The sequence below is a fragment of the Dermacentor variabilis genome, chromosome 2 (genome assembly GCF_050947875.1).
Source record: "Dermacentor variabilis isolate Ectoservices chromosome 2, ASM5094787v1, whole genome shotgun sequence".
NCBI lineage: Eukaryota > Metazoa > Arthropoda > Arachnida > Ixodida > Ixodidae > Dermacentor > Dermacentor variabilis.
In genome coordinates, this window is record NC_134569.1 from 229,456,309 (window position 1) to 229,476,428 (window position 20,120).

General features: G+C 42.9%; 1 protein-coding gene across 1 annotated transcript in view; it reads right to left on the minus strand.

Moving 5' to 3' along the window:
- Positions 1–13,289: 13,289 nt before the first annotated feature.
- The window catches only part of LOC142573148 (protein phosphatase 1L), a 66,890-nt gene continuing 60,059 nt past the window's right edge, over positions 13,290–20,120 (minus strand). The window contains exon 5 of the mRNA XM_075682697.1: positions 13,290–16,745. Coding sequence (XP_075538812.1) covers positions 16,350–16,745 — 396 coding nt within the window. The 3' untranslated portion in view covers positions 13,290–16,349. The remainder of the gene's footprint in view (positions 16,746–20,120) is intronic.

Genomic DNA, 20,120 nt, shown 5'->3' on the forward strand with positions numbered 1-20,120 from the left:
GCAAAGGTTCGGCAGCTGCACCATTTGCACAGAACAAGGCATTGATGGTCCTTTTATACCTAATGGCAGGACGGATTCCAGAAATTTCGAACTTGGCTGGCTCACCCTGCCTAATCGTAAACTACTTTTTATTTTTCTCTTTGAAAAATCGATGACACGTGCTGCATTACAATATACCATGTTGTAGTGCTTCTCCAGAGGCAAGACAAACTATGCAGTGCGGCACTCTGCCGCAAGTTGTGGCAAAGCCAAAACCGATCTGGTGCTTCGGGAAGAGGTGCTCCACTAGCAAGAATTGTGACAATGTTCACCAAACAACGCCACAGAATGGTGCAAAATTTTAAATACTGCTTGGCGGCAGAAGCATCCTTTGCTCATTCGAAGCAGCAGAAGGCAAAGAACGCAGTGTCGGCATTAGAATATTTTTTCCCCGCATGTCACATTACAGCGCCCCTTGGCAAACCAGCAGCGTGTCTACAATTTCGCAACTTTAGAGCATGACACAGCAATGCCAGTTCAAGTGGGTTTGCACTGCCTCTCAGAAATTTCAGTTGCGAAAAGGTAAGCTAGAAAAATTTCACAGAACTGATGTTCTTCGCTTCTTCTGCTCTATTCTATAATGAGAGAGGTTCTAGATTGGTCAGTGTCTTAAACAGATTAAGACATTATCTTCCATTAACTGCTAAGCGCTAAATTTATCACGCACTCGTGTATTCGCGCCTAACGTACTCATTATTTTGGTCACCAACGACGGAATAAGACCTTCTTCGGAATTAAACCCTACAGACACACACGGTACGAGCCATTGGCAACATTCAACTGTATGAAAATATTATTCTAGATTTCAAAAGCTACACAAGATCTTACCCATAAAGCAACTATACAAGTACAGATTATCCTTAGAAATTCTATGTCAGCACCACACAAGCAAGGCTGCTTCAAAACAAATACCACATTACACACACTCCATACAAACTAAGAAAACACCTGTCATCCAAGAATAGAGGGCGAACTAATTATGGTGCACTATTACTTCCCTCTGAAATACCAAACCTCTTAAACCAGTTCCATTTAACACTTGATATACTAGAATGTGGTGTTTAGCCAATGAGATATAAAAAAAGAACTTAAGGAAGTTTTCCTTATGGAACTATTAAATGCCACATTGTTTTTGCATATTATACCGTTATAGTTATGTCAAGAGTATCTTGTATGCAAAAGTGCTTTATATCTGTTTATATTCAACGAACGCTACATGTATATGGTATCAAAACTAATCTATATAATATCTTCTGTGTTTTCTGCTTTCAGTGCTATTATTGCCAGTGTATAACAGTTTGATTAGCTTTGTGCTTACTGCATTACAAATGTACAAATTGCATTGCTTTTATAAGATTTCCCTGTTCAACATATGTATTTTGTCTTGTATAAGGAAACTGCCGTCATGGCAGCAACGCCAAGTCAGGTGATTTTAACCCCCAATCCAGAGCTGTACTTGACATGGGAGATTGTACCAATATCACCATTGATGATTCACACTTGTCCAGCCCGATGTTGTGCTGCTCCCACTGCCAAAGACGAGCTAGGGTGGCATTGAAGTAAAACTGCCCTCAAGAGCAACTATTCTTTTCATTAAAAAAAAAGAATTATGCCAACTCTAACCAAAAGCCAATCAAATGTTATATTTTCAGAATCAGAATGACATGGAAAAAAATTACTACATAAAATAAATTGGGAAAATTGGTAAGTTTTTCTAGAATTCATTTGAGCGTTAAAAGCCTTTTGTCATGTCTCCTAACCCTTTCAGATGCTGTCTACACAACTGTGTACAGCAAGACAGTGCGCCCACAGCAAAAGGACTGATGAAAGTAATGATATTTAAAATGTGTTGCATATATCTTGAAACACTTATGATTGGAATTGTGCTGCAATTTTGAATAATGTGCAGAATGTTTTAGCAAAATGGGGGAAAGGTAAATGGGTGGGTCTTTTTACTCCTTGTCAGTGTGTTGTATACAGCAGTTTCACTTCTTTCATTGCTTTTTGCAATGTTATGCTCCAGGCATAATTTTCAAGTGGCTGGATAAGTGCTGATTTTCAAGCTTTTGAAAACACGAAACAGTTTATGTTCTCATATTTGATGTTCCCGTAGCGAATTTTCGCATGGAGTCCACATTCTGTAAACTTGACAAAATTCAATAAACAATTGACAATTCTTAATCTTTTCTACAGCTGTACACTTTCTATGATTCTGAAGATGCAAGAAATGTGATGAAGGCAAGTTTTCAATCAACAGGATAAAGTGGCATCTGAAAATGTTAAAGACAGTTCCCTAAGTTGTCTTGAATAAAAATGAAATGAGAAGCTTTGACACACCAAGGTTCCTGGACTAGGTAGTTATTTCAACCTGTGTGGTTACGATGCGGTCCAGGAAATACGTTTCAATAGTCTTGACACATGCACTTCATGGAACAATCTCTGTACAATGCAGCCTTTAAAATTGCAGCAGACGTTGGATGTTAGGCAAAAGAGCACAGCATTACAATATCCTTTCTCAAGTTTGCAAAGTGCTTGGAAGTCTGTAGCCCTCATGCCTCAAATCTCAACATGAAGCATTTCCTGCTAGATTTTCTTGTAAAGGTCTAGCATGCACTGTGCACAAGTTCTGTGTGAAACAGCTAAAAGCCCAAGTGCAACAAAATTTTGGACCGCATAAGAAGCCTAGTATAAGATAACATACATACACAGGAGCTTCCATGCAAAATTTGACGAAAGAAATACAAGCGGGAGCATCGCGAAAAGCCCACAAGAATAGCCATTTTTGATACTGAAACTGAAAAAATAACACCACCATTACTACTCACTGAAAGTGATGCATGACACTCAGAATCTCGTAGGCCGCACTGCTGCATTGTGTAGATACCAAAGCCACTGCAGGATGCCACAACGAGCCATCTACCCGTGCGAGGAGCTAAGACTACCGGTTGCTCTGATTAGTCTGCGGTCCTTTAGGTGGGGCTACACGAGACCGCACAAGTGCCTGGGCACCTGTAGCTGCCCAAAAAACATCACACACATTGTGCTGGGACTTGTGCGTCATAGCGAAGTCACCAGGTCACCCATCATCTGCACAGGTGCTGTTTAAAGTGTGCTAACGAGAAACCTACACAATTATCAGCCTTGCGGCTTTGCCAGGATTGATTCAGTGGTATATACTACTCATCTATAACAAATTTAGCCAAAGTATAATTTCGTTACAGTTGGCCTTTAACGGTGCTTAATTCCAGGACACCGAGAAGAAACAATGCGACGATTTATTGACACAGTTTTACGTCTAAACGCAAAATGTGGACTGTGCGCGACATTGTAATAGAGCGGCTTTGCACAAGAGGCTCAATACATGAACACATTTGCATTCTGCCTTAAATAGAATTCATCTGATACAGCCCTGAATCAAACCTGTAACCTTGTGCTTGGCAGGAAAGAGATGTTTAGTGGAAGGCAGAGATCTTTTTTTGGCATGCTACTACTGTGTAAAGGAAGGAGGAAAGGGATCAAAAGGTTGCAGAAAGAAAAAGAAAAGGAAGAAAAGTGTGTCAGTAAGGTTAATCATTATATTTACAGGTGAGACAGTGGTGAAAAAATTCAGGGCTTTGTACATCACGAAGTGGACTCTGGCTAAAGCTTTCTAAAAAATGCCGTTTTCAGAAAGGTATAAAATAACACTGAATCCAAGGATGGCTGCTGTTCTGAAGGGCAGGGCATAGGACATAAGATGCCATCTAACAGCAGTGGAACATGACAAATCATGTACATTTACCACTAAAGACAAAATCTCTCGACATGGTATGCAGGGCATTCAAGTAATACAGCTGAACCTTGTAACAGTGAAGTCGCATTTGACGTTGCAATAGCTCCGCTATATCCCATATTCATTATAAGCATATGTTCATTACAGGCTGATATCAGTGAGCTACGTTTTAGATTTTCTTTCCTATATCCAATAATTCATTATATCCATTGTTTTTATCTCGATGTTTGAGGGCATCTCATCTGGCTGGGACACTTTCAATTGGTGTTCCATTTGTCTTTTCCTGATTCAACTGTATATGTTCTACGGTCTCTGAACAGCCACAGTTGTCACAGTAGAGATTGATGGTATGTCCTAAGCAGTAAAGAGGACACCACAGCCACTGTGCCACCATGGCTGGTAATGAGACAAGAATGCTGCTGAGGTGTGGCAACCTGCTGCAATCAGCCGGGCTCAGCACACGTGCACTGGCAGCAATCGCCTTTGCTGGTGTCGAAAGTGAAGGACAAGGAAAAGAGCACAACGACAAAGGGCTTTTCAAAACTTGTTATTGCACTCACAAGTGAAAACATGGATGGAATCAACTTTTCCGCTTCGAAAGCCAGCGTCGGCCAAACCATGCTAACATGAGACACGTTTAGCACCCTACGTAAGAGAAACTGTATACATTGATTGACCAGTTAAACACCTTCACTTGCAATCAACAAATGCTGCCAGCGTGAAAATACTCAGCTGCTAACAGGAACATTTCATCCGTGTGCACCTGTTCAGAGCAGAACAGCTGTTGTGCTGCTCAGCTGTGACGGACGAGCATTATGTGGTAATACCTCTGCTCTCTCTCACCAACTCTATGCAGTGCAGTGAAGACCAGGGCTTGCGTCAGCCAATCACTAACAAGAAGTGGTCACATGTTCCAAGGTAGAAGGGCTCTAATCCTTCCGTGAAGCTTTCATTCAGCCAATGTTGCTCGGAGGGCAACCAGCGACGGATAACAAAGACATTTTGGCTCTCTCTTCCAATTGGCTGATATGGCCCACACTTTTTACAACAGTGCACTGAGCACATCAGATGGAGTATAGGTAATTTCTTAATTAGCAGTCTCATCCAAGCGTACCAGTTCAAATCATTTACAGGTGCTAGGGAAAGCTCAGCAGCGTTCAAATGACAAAGTCAAAGTGGCAACAAAAAGGCAATGCCTTGTGTTAACAATTGCTTTTGATCAGAGTGGTCAGGGCAGCATGTAGTACATCCTCTGAACGTGACAAAATACAGGAAGGCAACCACGAAGTGAACAGGAACTGAAGAGATCATAAAACAACGCACACGGACGGGAACCAGAGTTTATTTAAGCTGAAGCTGCACATTGCATTTTGTTTTGTCTTTGCAGCCGTCCTCCTCTGTATGAATGCTTTACATACAGCATTTACCAACAGTCCAATTACTGTCACCGTTAATGGTAACAGCGCATAAACTATAAATGCAGGACAATAACTTCAGCACCCATCTGAGAATGCAGCAGCATTAGTAAATGCACACAAATAGTCAAGGCTGCTTTCTTCTGCACCAAAACATTTATAAACGAGGTACTGCGTGTATGTCGCCACCAACACCTAACAAACGTGGGCTCCGTGCAGGCAGTCGCCGAGGGCGACACATGAGCAGCTGGCAGGCCATCGGTTTTGAGAAAAAACAGCACTGCACACTGCTTTTGCCAGCAGATGAGAATTAGAAAAATGCGGTTTGCACAGTGGCAACATGCACCCACATGGCTACAGCCGTCTGCCATTGGTGCTGTCTACTGTAAGAGAGCCTAACATACGAAAACAGATGGCAATACAGTCAAAATTTGTCAAAACAAAGTAGCATTCAACACGGTAATGCCTTCATTATATCGAATATTCATTATAAGCAAATAGTATTCCTCACACACCAATATCAGCAAGGGACATCTCAGAATTACTTCATAATGCCCGATAACTCATGACATCAGTGTTATGTCGAATTTTGGCTGTAATTGCAGTGAAACATGTTCATGTTTCTGCTTTATGGGCTACTTGCACACTGCACTTGGCATTGCGACATGCCATCATTGCCTGCATCCTGCAACCGTGCAAGCCAGAACTTGGGTAAGGAACAGATCTTTAATTAAACAGGGGTAAAAAAAAAGAATGTTGTCTGGACAATAAATTACCCTACAATCTAGATGTAAAAATAAGGGGGGGGTGACTAGAAAGAAGAGCATCAACTAGCTTTCGTACAGGTCAACAAATTAGGCACACAAGTGAGTATAGACACCTTAAAGTTGAAGGAGGCTGAGCCAACCATAAAGTTAACACCAAGAGTGCATACAGCTCACATAGGCACAACAAAAAGTGTGGAATATGCACATTGGCAGAGCTGCAGAGAACAGCGTGACATGAGTTAGCAATGCTGGTATACACATTAGGAACATTCCTTTTACCCTAAAGAAGGTAACTTGTGGCAATCAGCATTTTTTTCCCACTCCACCATTATTTAGAAGGGCTTGACACATGGCTAGCTTACAGCACATGGCTGTAGTCATGCCACTAAGACTTCGACATGCACAGGTTATTAGCAGTATACACAATAATCATTCCTATGAACCATCAGTCTCACTACAGTCCTTACTGGAAAATGCATCCCTGCTTGTCTTTGGAACAGCATGATGGAACAAGTCCTATTCCTTCAAACCATTGAAAAAATGAGCAATCACAAACGCTCTCAATGATTTATTCTGCATCCCTGACAATTTCAGAAAATCCTGCTGCTTTCAAAAGCTTCTGTGTGTGCTTAACATTCCCCTGCAATAAAGAACAGGCCATTTTAATCCCAAGCAGTAATAAAGCAGATGACATTCTACAAAGTGGACTCCTGCAGCCACCTCTGTCTATTTAACTGTTGTACCACAAAGAAATTTAATGAGCTCTTGTCCCTGTCTTTCTGTCACCAGCATTTCCTCATGTGCTCACTGCCTCCTATTTTGCCCATGGTATGAAAATGGCTACAAGTAGCAAATTTCATAGTATCTGCACTCGTAAACCACAACAACACTAGCACAGACACAAATGATGACAGGCCAGAAAGCCCTCCAGGTACTTCCTGTACCGCAATACACGGTCGGCCACTGTTAAGACTTCATTTTGACAGCTGTCCTTTGCAATGTTCCATCATTATGGCAACTTCCATCAGGGGAAAGGGATTCTCGAACTGGTTTCTCCTGTAAACGGACTGCCGATAATATAGGCCAATGTACCATCACCACACCAGTGATGGAACCCAACCCAATTGTAAACTGGCCAATCAAACTCCCAAGCACTGCCAACTGCCACCGACTGTCATCATCATGCATGCTTGTGCCAGTTGTGGCAGAAATTAGTTCCTTGAATTGAAAAACTGAAATTTTTAGTGACACACAAGTGCACAATTTATTATTTTGTAGTGTAAGTGATGTTTGCAGTCAAAGAATGCTTACTTGCAATGTTTGATAAACAACTAAGCAATCATTGCTCTGCCTGGTGTAAGGACTTTCAAATACAATTGACTTATGTTAGTTGAACCATGACAGGACCGACGAAAGTGATAGAATAGTCAGGTGGGTTTAATCAAACAAGATGGAAAAAACAAAAACAAAGCTAAAACATCAATTCATTTGGAAGTATTTGCTCGATACTAACATGCCCCTGAATCAAATGTGTGCTGACTTTCAAAGTGTTCAAAAAAGAAAACTAAAGTAGAAATATAACACGCACCGGATTTTTTGGCACGAAAAATGAGCAAGGGTTGCGCAATGTGTTGCACAATGAGGACCAGTTTTCTAATGTCAGCTTTGCTGCAATACAGTTGTGTTAAGCATTGAAGTATATGAATGCCAAAAATGTGGTTTTTGGTTTGCATCCAGCTGCACCGTGCATGCAATTTTCATCCAAATTTTTATCAGAAAGAAGAAAGGTGTGTGTTAGAAATGGGTGAATACTGTGATAAGACATTGTAAGTACGGCTACTGCTTGAAAATCTTCCTAGGGCAGACCTAAAGTAGGCATTTTCAACAAGAGATGACGTGCGTTACACACATTCACTGTTCCCTAACCTCTGCCAAGACAGACACTGCCACTAAAGGAGCCGCTGTTTGGTTCACCAAAGAAGCCATGCTGAGTGGTCAAGTTTGAATTATCCAGCAAAGGCCAATTTTAGGATCTAAATAATAAAACATTAGGCCCATAGGAATGCGCGGGTGCAGGTCTGGACTTTTGGTCAGGATAGAATTAACCGAAAAATCCAATTAACTGGAGGCAAATTATGAAAATCTGCTGTTGCTATATGTCTTTGTTCTTTTAACACCTTACATCGCAGTATTCTTGCATCCAATGCCGATTTGTTGACACTGCCGTGAATTTTTCCCTTTGACCACATGTTTCACTATATATTTAACATCATTACTGCTGTTACAAATCTGAAGATTCGTTTCATTCCGAAGTATATCCAGCAAAATTTTTTTTTTTCGTGTTCATTGCATCCTGCTGCCGATCATGGCCACACACCACAGAGTTCAATGAGCTCATCAAGCTACTTGTGCAGTTTTTTCCTTTGACCCTTCCCAACCGATAATGGGAAATAATCTCAATTGAATTCGAATTCATTTGGTTTCAGCCAAACCAAAGTTCTGGCTGTTAACACTGTAGTAACACATGCACTGGCTGGCATTGCTGTCATTATCACCCACTTGAACATTGCACTGTTACATTGCTGGCACGTCCTTTTCTCGTGATAGTGACAGGACAAATGAGAGCTGTGTGAATGAGGCATTACACAGTACTTAATATAAATACTCCACGATTGTCAGACTATAAATTTTAGTAATGCTACTGGAAAAGGCATCCCAGCATCAAGTTCACTAAGCTGCACTGGCCACATTGTCAGACTGTCAGATTGTTGGCCACTGTTAACCAAGAACCTATCAAGTTTAGCAATTCATTCAGGCTTATTCAAGTTAAACCTGGTACTGTGAGGTTTGATGACCTGCGCAGGTCATGCCAAGCCACTATTTGTCCAGAAACCACTCAAGTTCACTCATTCAACCACGCTTCCAGTTCAGTCAAACTCAACCAGTCACTGTCAAGTAGAAAGAGCTGAAAAGGTCACAATGTCACATGGTCAGCCGCTGCTCTACAGCACTTATTACAAGGTTACAGAGGCTGACTCATGATCCTGAATTCTTGTTCCCTTGCCAGGCTATGGAACATTATTTTTGTCTTCTGCATATTAATCTCGAACTCCACTCTTACACATTCTCGATTAAGGTTCTCAATCACTTTTTGTAATCATCCCCAGCGATGATGAACAGGACAATGTCATCTACAAACCGAAGGTTGCCAAGATATTCAACGCTGATCTTCACTCCTAAGCCTTCCCATTCTAATAGCTCAAATACTTCTACGCATGCAGTGAACAGCATTGGAGAGATTGTGTCTCCTTGGCTGACCCCAATTCTTAATAGGTAACTGTCTACTTTTCTTGTGGAGTACCAAAGTAGCTGTGAAATATTTGTGGATATTTTTGAAGATATTCGCGTATGTCCCTTGTACTCTTTGATTATGCAATGCCTCTATGACTGCTGGTATCTCTACTGAGTCAAATGCCTTTTCATAATATATGAAAGCCATTTAGAGAAGTTGATAGAGAGAGATCTCTCAATTAGCCGAGTGATGACATGGATGTGATCCATTGCTGAATATCCCTTCCTGAAGCCAGCCTGTTCTCTTGGCTGATTGAAGTCAAGCGTTGCCCTGATTCTATTGGAAATTATCTTGAATATTCTATACAATACTGACAGCAATTTAATGGGCCTATAATTCTTCATTTCTTTAGAGTCTTCTTTCTTATGGATTAGAATAGTGTTTGCATTCTTTCAACTCTCTGGTACACTTGAAGTCATGAGGCATTGCATATGAGGGTCTCAAACATTTCAAGCACATTATTTCCTCCAGCTTTGATTAAATAAACTGTTATTTCATCCTCTCCTGTCGCTTTTCCCCTGGTCATACCTTGCAAGGTCCTTCTAACTTCATCACTAGTTATACAAGGAGCCTCTGTATGCTGTTCATTACTACTTCGAATGGAGGAATCGTGGCTGCTCTGGGTACTGTAGAGGTCAGTATAGAATTCTGCTGCTTTTACTGTATCATCGAAATTGCCAATGACATTACCCTGCTTATCTTACAGTGCATACATCTTGCCTTGTCTTATGACAAGTTTTCTTCTGATTTCACGCTGCAGCCTTGTTTTACTGCTCCCTCAATCTTTGCCATGGTGTAGTTTCACATATCCCTTTCTTTCTTCTTGTGGATCACTTTTGACAGTTCAGCAAATTCTACCTTATCTCTTCAGTAAGACACTTTCATTCTTTGTCATTTCTATATTAGGTTATTTGGTACTTAGGATAGCTTACTAACTCGTTGCCTTGATGCCTTACCTCTCACTTCATTTGCTGCTTCTGAAATCAGCCTAGTTGCGGTATCATTAATTACTTCTATGTTATCTTCATTTTCTTGTTCTAAAGTTGCATATTTGTTTGCGAGTACCAGCCTGAATTTGTCTATCTTTAACCTTACTGTGTCTAGGTTGGCCTGTTTCCTCTTGACTAATTTAACCATTTCTCTCTTCAAATTGAGAGAAATCCTAGACCTCACTAACCTATGGTCCATTGCACTTTACCCTACCTAACATTCCTAAATCCTGCACTTTGCTAGGATTGGTAGAGAGTATGAAAGTTATTTGATGTCTTGCTTCTCCATTAAGGCATTTCCAGGTCCACTTTCTCTTACTGCACTTCCTGAAGAAGGTACTCATTATTTGGAGCCTATTCTTTTCTGTGAATTCTACCATCATGTCTCCTCTAGTGTTCCTAGAATCTACGCCATAGTTGCCAATTGCTTGTTCACCAGCCTGCTTTTTCCTCACCTTTGCATTGGAGTCATCCATGACTACAGTACACTGAGTTTGCACGTTTCTCATTGCTAATTCAATCTTCCTTCATAAAACTGTTCTACTTCATCATTGTGAGTGTAGATTGGAGCAAAGGCTTGCACTGCCTTTATTCTATACCTCCTATTCAGCTTTATTATGACTACCATTACTCTCTCATTAATGCTGTAGAATTAATCAATGTTGCCCGCTATGTCCTTATGGATTAGGAATCCTACTCCGTACTGCTTATCTCGAAGTCCTCTGTAGCAGAGGACGTGGCCGATAGTCAGCACTGTATAAGTCTCGCCAACCTCCTAGCCTCACCGAGGCCAATAATATCCCAGGCAATGCCTGATAATTCCTCAAAGAGCTCTGCAAAGCGAGCCTCACTCAAGAGGGCTTGCATGTCCCACTCAAGGGTATCACAAAGGTAAAAAAAAAAAAAATGGAGTGAGAGAAAAACTTCTGTAAGTTGTATCTCAGACAGGAAACTTCATATTTGAAAAATTCATTATAGCCAATGCTTTTCCCGGGCAGTCACTCAACAATCTTTGCAAACCAGCAGAGTGAGACCTAACTAATCGACAACTCAAACGTTGAACATAGCAAATTAGTTTTGCAGAAATCCACGGAACCTTAGCGTTCATCACATTTTTTTCCAAGGAAATTGAAGTACTTTTCATTTTCATAAAATATTTTTCCACCTTGCAGATTTCCACAGAACTGATCTACTGAGGAGTGTGCCATTTCTATAGCATCCAAGGTGGCTGCATTACAGAATTATAAAATGTGCTAACACTGACATGATCCTGAAATAGTGCCACATTCACCAATCAACGCCTATGACAACAGCGAACAGCACCCGACGCACGGTACATGGGTGTTTTTGCATTCTGCCCCCATCAAAATGCGACTGCCGCAGCCACGATTTTATTTTGCACCCTCAGGCTTAGTAGGGCAACACCAAAGCCACTAAACCACTATGGCTCGTGGCAATGAGATTATGTACGGCACTCAAACGTGTGACACCATACACACACACACAAGACATGCCAGTCAGTGAGTTGATGTCTCCACCTATCACGTGAGAATAAAAAAAAGAGCTCTAAGATGCAGGCTGCACAAAGTAAGATGGCAAAGAGCAGCCGAAAAACAAAAAGAAAGTTACATTCCTGACACACATGGGGCATACGCAAGATGCAAGATGAAAGCTTTATTCTGTGAACAAGCTGAGATTTTCCATGACTAGTTCTGCTTGCCAAATGCAGGGTTCAACCATAAATGGTTAAAATAGGCTGTGCCAAACAAAAAGCAAAATTGCAGCTGCTAAAATTTGAATTCATATGTACACTCTAATATCTTTACAAGTATACTGAATGAACCTTTGGTTACAGTTGCTTTGTTCCAAATGAGGATCGTTAGCATTAATTTTGTTACCTTCACTTTGTTTCGGATGAGTAGTCAGAAGCACATTTTTACTTAATGGGTAGTGCATCACTGCTGTTGCTCAACGCAGCTTTACAGACATGCTTCAGAAATGCTGCAATACAAGCACTAATTAGCATGTTCCTTGTGTGCAGACTGTGCCGTACTTTATTTTTCTATGGGTTGGTACTTAATGCTATGTTACCATGGCAGCAGCAGTGACAAAAAAAATTGCCTCACTAGTATCAGTGGTGCTACCCGAAATTGAGCTGCGTAAACATAAAATGGGCAGCATGTACGGTAACCTTAACATAGCGAAGTCTTAAAAATGCTGAATACAACAAAATGTTGTTCCCTTGAAATATACTGTATATGCCCTGTAAAAGCTGCACCTCTAAATGTGGACTTAAATATTTAAGTGAGATTATGCAGGAAATATCACATCCATGTGCCATCCCCTTCCTTCTCAAGCATGCATCTTGTCAGCTGTAGCTGTGAAGTTAGTGCAACACAACTTCAAGTGCAGACAGAAAGAGGAAAAAAGCTGTGAAAGTGAGGAAGGGGCAGCACTTAAGTGCCTACAAGTCCACTCGCACATCATCATATTCATCAGTCAACTTATGCCCACGGCAGGATGAAGGCCCCTCTCCCAGTAAACTCCAATTACACCTATGCCCTACGTTGAATAGATGCGATGTCCTTTAAATACCAGGCACATCTCACCACTTCATTTTAAAAGGTTTCGCTGAGCTCCTTTAAAAAAGGGACCCTAAAGGTAAGCATTGACGGACTTGCACTCTAGAAGCCTCGCAATGCGTTTAACGTCATTACCCCCCTCCCCCTCAAAAAAAAAAAAAAAAAATCATGACTCATGAGGTATGCACAATTGTTATGCAGTTCCTTGTTCATGGCTGAATGGGTTCTCTTGCAAAGCTCTGTACATGCAGTCTGACTGCAGCGTGCACCTGATCCAAGTCTCTGTGCACCAGAAGTGACTGCAGTCACTTCCAATCAAACAAGATGAATGCAAGGCAATGTGCACCTCGCAAGGACACAGTGACAAAAAGAATACAAGATGAACAGAAAATTGGATTTAAGAAACAATATAGCAAAAAAAGCAGGCTAGCACGCACACAGAAGTTTTCCGCCTAGTAATGGAAATCTTAGTTATACAATGCTAAAAAAATTTCTGAAGATGCAACCCCAGCTGCTATCCAAGAATGCATTTAGCATGCTTTGGGAAGTGGTTATTTGTGGCACTATGTTGCCATATGTGTTACGGCTGAGGTTCCCTTTACCACCGTGCCTCGCCAGCACATGGGAGCCAAGCGGCACTTCAAGCGCCGCCTCCTCAAGGACTAGTTTGGAACCCCGTGCGTCCGCCTCTGGTCGTAGCATCGCAGTGCCTCTAATGACACCGTCTGCATCTTCCAGCAGAGGCACAGCATCTGAACGACAGCATCTCAAGACACTAGATGCCACGGCAGAAGAACGCAAGAATGCTGCCCTTGCTACTATGTGTGTTTCGCCACTCCGTTAGACTGGGAGGGGCCCAAGGAAACAGTTACACAGTCACAAGAAACCACAATTAGTTTCGAAATATTAAAAGCATAAAAAAAGTAACAAGACGTGAGAAGAGCGCGACACTAATAAATAACTTGTTTTGCTTGAAGTTTCTAAGTGTTAACTTCAAGAGTTCCATAGCTTTAGTTGTTCAGTGTCACAGGGGCACACTGACCATCGAGGAGCACAAGATGAACAGAAAGTTGTATTTCCCACGAATACTTGAACCCTTTTATGGCCACTCCCGAGATAACCCAGGAGACCACACATACACAACCCCCTGCCACTACCGAGACAACTTGCGTAAAAACAAAAAAAGAAAAGCTTATAGTCATGTCACTGCATCTCTGGAGAGGTCGCATAAACACACGGAACTTGTAGGGTAAATCTTAGACAACAGATGGAAGGCATGTTTCTACCTCCAGGTTGCTTCCTTTTCGTCTCGGCAGTGCAGCCATGGCGAGTCAGCGTGCCACATGCATCCGTGCTTCGACGGACGAAGAAATTGAGGAACTGTTGATGAATTCGGACTCGGGTGAAGTTCACAACGGTGAAGCAGCTTAGCTAAATTGCTTGTCGAGCGAAGACAGTGAGGAAGAGCCCCTAATGCCTAAGAATCTGAGCAAGAAGAGGAAACCTAACGAGCGGAAGAAGAAAAAATTCAAGCCTTAGGAGCCTGCTTTCAACCCATCTTCTTCAGGAATCTGCAATGGTATCATAGCGGCAGGCAGTGAGCTTGAGGTTTTTGAAAGCTTGCTTATGCTGGACATTGTAGACGCAATTGTGGGCCAAACAAACATTTCCCAGCGCCGAGTACATGCCACGCTGATGTCAGCGGCCGAATCCCGTATACACGAGTGGAAAGATGTGACTGCACGTGAGTTATACACATTCCTTGCTGTCGTAAAGCTCATGGCTCATGCAGGAAAAGGCGCCATTGCCCAGTATTGGTCTATGGATCCCCTCTTGAGCAAACTGCATTCTCGAAGTTGATGAGTCGCAACCGCTTCCTCCTCATTTTGAGGTATTTTGTTAATTTGTTACATGTTAATTTGTCGGTAATCAGTGCGACTTTTTGTTTGGATAAGATAATCCTGAATAAAAATGTTTAGATGTCCTGCAGAGCACCGTAGTGCAAAAATTTACACAGAACACCCAAGAAAAACCCTGTCGGGAATGAGGACAAAGTTAGAAAAAACACTCTCCGGTTAAAGGGTTCAGTACTGAAACGACATTTTCAACAAATTTTTTTTTCTAGCGCTTTGAGTGAACGTCCAAGCCCAGTGAACCCTTGAAGATACACTAGCAAGCCATCAAGGCCTTAACCAATTTAGTCATATATTTGTTCCTACGAACCAGTTTTTGCTTCAGTACCCAGTAGGAGGTGGATGTGCTATGGTGTCGCATTGGCTCGCTTTGTTTGTGCGACCGCTGGGGCTGCCACACATAAGCACAGCCATAAGATAAGGGCACAGGTCCTAATTTTATTTAGTTACCAGCCTCATTGCTACATCATGTCCCCAAATTTTCCTGTCTCATGACATTATCATTATGTCAATGATGCGAGGCCAGCACTCCTGGAGCAACTTCAGCAACAAATTAAACTACCTTATAAGAATTTCCAAACCTTCACATTTGCTATGTGTAATCCTTTTTACGTGCAAGAAGTATGTAAAATCTGGAAAACTGAAATCGCAGAAAGCTGTAGAAGCTGGAGAGTTTCTACAGCTTTCAAAGCATGTGGCAGTAACTCCTTTAACGATGTATGGTGCTTGGCGAGTTGGCTTGTTATACTTAAGAAATTAAAGAGTGCAAATAAAGCACGGCCGAAGGACACCACATAACTGGCACCGAAAGCTCCAGAAAGAGCAGGTTGGTGGGGACATAAAGCTATCTGCATGAGAAAGGAATTGTGACTGCCATAATGCCAATAGAAACTATCAAGAAGTGAGAAACACATGGAGCAATATAAGTTATTTCTGCTTAAGCGTAAATATTTCTGGGAGCACGAAAACATGTAGATTCAGAGCCAACCAACTTGACAGTGAGACATGGGAGCTTGTGAAGGCTGTGCCGCACGACAATGCAATTACAAACATGTCAGACAAACTGCTTTCAGCACCAAAAACTATGTACAGAACAGATAAATAACTATGTACAATAGTACCGCAATTTTCAAAAGCGGAATAATACTCCACTAATTACTAAAAGCTAACAACTGTCACTGCAAACAATGAGGAGCAAACAAGTAAAGAGAGGAGTGGCTCGGTATGCTTCAACTTAAATAAAATGTAAAAGGTGCTACAAGACAGCACAAACACATTACAAAGTCAATAGAGATTACAGCTCCTGTTGCTCACTCGCTTGCTCAGATGAGTTCCCATAGTTGGTGTGTCTCTCAACTGGACGAGGGCTACTTCAACTTCAAAAAGCCTGAAGGTGCAAAAGGCCAACACTGCAGACACAGAGAGCCAGCGGTGGAGCAAAGCCTCTTCAAGAGTTCCGCGACCCTGGTATACCGGGTGCGCAGCAGACGGTGCGTGACGGCATGTGTACCACAGAGAAATCACTCGCTGGCTGTAGCGTTTCCCGCTGCCCGGCTGCGCAAGTCCACGACGAGTGCTGTGATGTTATCTAGGGAGCCGGCGTTGAATGCCCGCACGACCAGTTCCCGGGCCCCGCAGAGGTGTTCGTCGAGGTGCTGCAGTGCCAGCAACGCTGCCTGTTCGTTGCTCAGAGCGTCCCAGAGGCCGTCTGAGGCGAGCACGGCACAGGCGGCGCCCCCTCCGTTCCCTCCAGACAGGTCGAAGGTGAGCACATCGGGCTGGGCAACAAGCAGACGGCGCTCCTTGAGTGGGTAGTCACCCAGTGCACGGGACGTTGCCAACACGCCGGCCACCCGCCATACGCCATTGAAGGTGATGAAGCCACCAGCTTCACGAATGCGCTTGTGCTCCTTAAGCTGCATGGGAATGTCAAAAGAGAAGAGAAGCTTAATAAAGTAAAAAAAAAAAGTGACAGCTTACAATCCTGTCGTGTCAATTTCTTATCCTATTAGCACAGTGTCCTTCATTCCTTTAGACCAGCTTTAATGAAATCTCTCTTCAAGCTCATGTACAGTATCATGCACAACCGAGACTCATGGGCTGTTGCTTGCAAGACAGTATTATGAATGAGAGCCAAAATGTGACTGTTGATGCACATAGCAAATGCCCAATATAGACACAGAATGCAGTGCTGCATTACCAGTGCGACATCGTCTACAAGCCCACAAACAAGTCTTTGCTACAGTACATCCCAAGCAATGTTTGTCATACAGTTGCAAAGTTCCAGCTTATGTGTATGTTGGAACTTTGGAGTTGTATGTGTATGCGCATGACAGACAGTCCCGGGCATTTGCTAGTCAGTAAGAGAGCCCAGATGTGCCATTGCCCAGTATCAAACAACACCAGCTCTGCCAATGATAACAAGAAAGAAAATCAGCTGTGATGCACGCAAGCCAGCTGGGCACCGAAATCCCAGGGCTTTGGAACACAGTGGTTTGCACTGCTGGACTTGGCAACAGTCTAGCCCTGCCTTTGTGAATACAATTGTTTGCAGAGGACAAGATGCCTTGTTCCATTTTTACCTTCACTATGTGTTGCCCTGTTGTCCAATCACAGCATGCTGCCCATCATCACAATAATGACTAATGGGGACCGTTTTACGCTCACACAGGATGGGCCTTCCCTTTGATGGCACTTGCCCTCTGCCTCACCGAGTCAAGCTGCTGCTCTTCAACACCTACTCCATGTCTCATTGAACACACACCTCACTGTAAGGACAACTCTATTCATTGTGACTCCTCTGACCCAAGCTATCCAAATAAAGGCATGTTGGTGCTGTCCCCCCATTGTCTCTTCCAAACCTCCTACCATTCTACACACAGGGTCCAGAAATTTGTTCCCTGAAGGAGGAAGAAAGTAGGTTCCATCTGCAAGGCACGGCAATCTTTACCGCACTTGTCATTGCTTGTCAAAAGTGCTTGTCATTGGTGCCCTTCTGTAAACTGTCCGTGCAGCCATTCGCAAAGAGCAGCTGGCACTTAAAAAAATTACATTACAGGCAATGAAAAAAAATAGATAAGAACATTACAGGCTGGTGCATGAAAATGCACGCCGTCTGTGATTAGCCAAAAATTTCACACAAAAAACAGTGTTGGTCAATCACGAGAGAAATAAGCTAATAATGTACATGTGGCTATTACTCAACTAGCACATTTTTCTGACATCAATGGCCTAGTTAGAACACATTGGTTTCGAGCTGCCACCCAAACATATGATGGATAGATGGAGCGAACACTGGCTAGCTGCAACGCCTTTGCTAACTGCGGACAAGGGAGATATCACTGCAAATATGCGAGAGATCTGAAAGAGGATACCACTAGAGAAAGATGAACCAAAAAGACACCAGAATGTGTGGTAATGAGCATCTACAGCACAATACAGATTGTATGGATGCATGAGAGCACGGCGCACTGTTCAAGGCTGGGAAGAAGCCGTCATGGTACAGTCGCACACACACACACAGAAGAAGAAAAAAAGCTTCAAATGGCTCACCGCCGCTTGTTTTGCACCACCTGACAAGGTGGGACAGTGCATTAGAACCTTAGAACCAGTTGTCTGAGCAAGGTAAAAGTTCTCAAGCGCCTGCATTACAATCCATCAAGCCCCGACAAAGATGGTGGCGAGTTCTCATTGCCTCTTTTTGTCGTCTGCTAGCCAGAGAACTTCCACAGAGCAGCAAGACTAAGGGTATGTTCAATTCATCTGCACCACTTGTACCATTTCACGAGGTGCTGCACCCTGCCATTCGTTTCAGCGGCGCAGCAATGGTGCCCGCAGAACCACGATATTTGTTTCAAAAGGTGCCGGGCTAGTTCATGATTTTGCTGCACCCACTCCAATGTCGGTGCCGACTTGGTGCAGGCATACAGGTGCGAAGCAGCGGCGCAGCAGACGACGCAGCACACGGGCGCGAGCACCGTTAAAACCTCGCTTACGCAGTCTGATGTGTCTACACAAGTGTGGTGTGTATTTACACCCCAGAAGCTGATCACACCTGCAGTTCAGGACCTCTCAAACTTACGCACTCCGTGCACTTTAGTCTGACATAACATAACACCTGCACCGTGTCTGCACCTTTGCATTCATTTCAAGTGTTTTGCTGGGATTGCACCTCGGGAATCGTGCTGCATAATTTTGGAACTTCTCGTAAACCGCCGTGAAGTGGTTCACAGTGGTGCAGACGAATCGAACAGACCATAAAATCATCCTGGCTGGTTCTGGCAGCCCACGGCGGGTAGCCAGAACCATCCAGCTCAAGTAAAATAAATGTGTGGCAGAAGTGTGTCGTGCAGCAACCTGAAAGTAAAAAAAAACCAAGGTGCTCTGGCTGGCTCTGGCAGCTTGGAAGTAGCCAGCAGTGGAAAACTGAAGAGGCCCATTATTTAAATATGTAAAACAGACAGCCAATTTTATATATGAACACCCTGCAGCGTACTCTGGCAGCCCAAATCCATGATTACTTGCCAGGATTGTGAAGAAAAAAAACTGGATTTGTCTTTGTCATCACCCTTCGAATGCACCGTGGAGAAATTATTCAAAGTGAACCTCAAAGGCCATGCTTGGCCTTGACCTTATTGTAGACGACTGAAGTGACATAGCCGACATGTTTTAGACATTTAGCGATGTGAAGCTTTCTGCAATTATTGTCTGGAGAAACAACTGCAAATTTGTCTTCGTCTGCATTCTTCAAATGCACCCCCAAGCAATTATTGAAAGAAAACCTCGAGGGTCACGCTGTCTTATTGCAGACAGAAGTGACAAAGCCAGTGTGTTTTAGACATTATTTAGACATGTGAAGCTTTCTGTAATTACTTGCTAGGGCTGTAAAAAAAAAAAAGTTGCAGTTTCGCCCGAAACGCAAAGCATCAATTGCGATGGCAAATTAGTGGACAGTTGTAGAAGTAGAGATAGTAGTTTTATCCGCCGTACAAGCTTGTGAACATAGGCGCACTAACTAAGTTAACAAGCATGGTGTCACACGCACACAAGCAAACACGAACACATTTGACTCTGATGACTGCGGAAACTCGCTGTCAAAACGCTGGCATGAGGAAATGCAGCAGCAGCAGTGAGCAAAGTGACATTTGTGCTGTCTATCACTTCAATGAAAAGTGAGCGCTGAGAACACACAGCATGCACAAAGCTATGAGCCAGTGACGTACCTATACTCGGCCCCCACTGCAGATTGCTCTCAAGTAACAGCCAGGTGACTGTGCGCAGCCGCCACATGC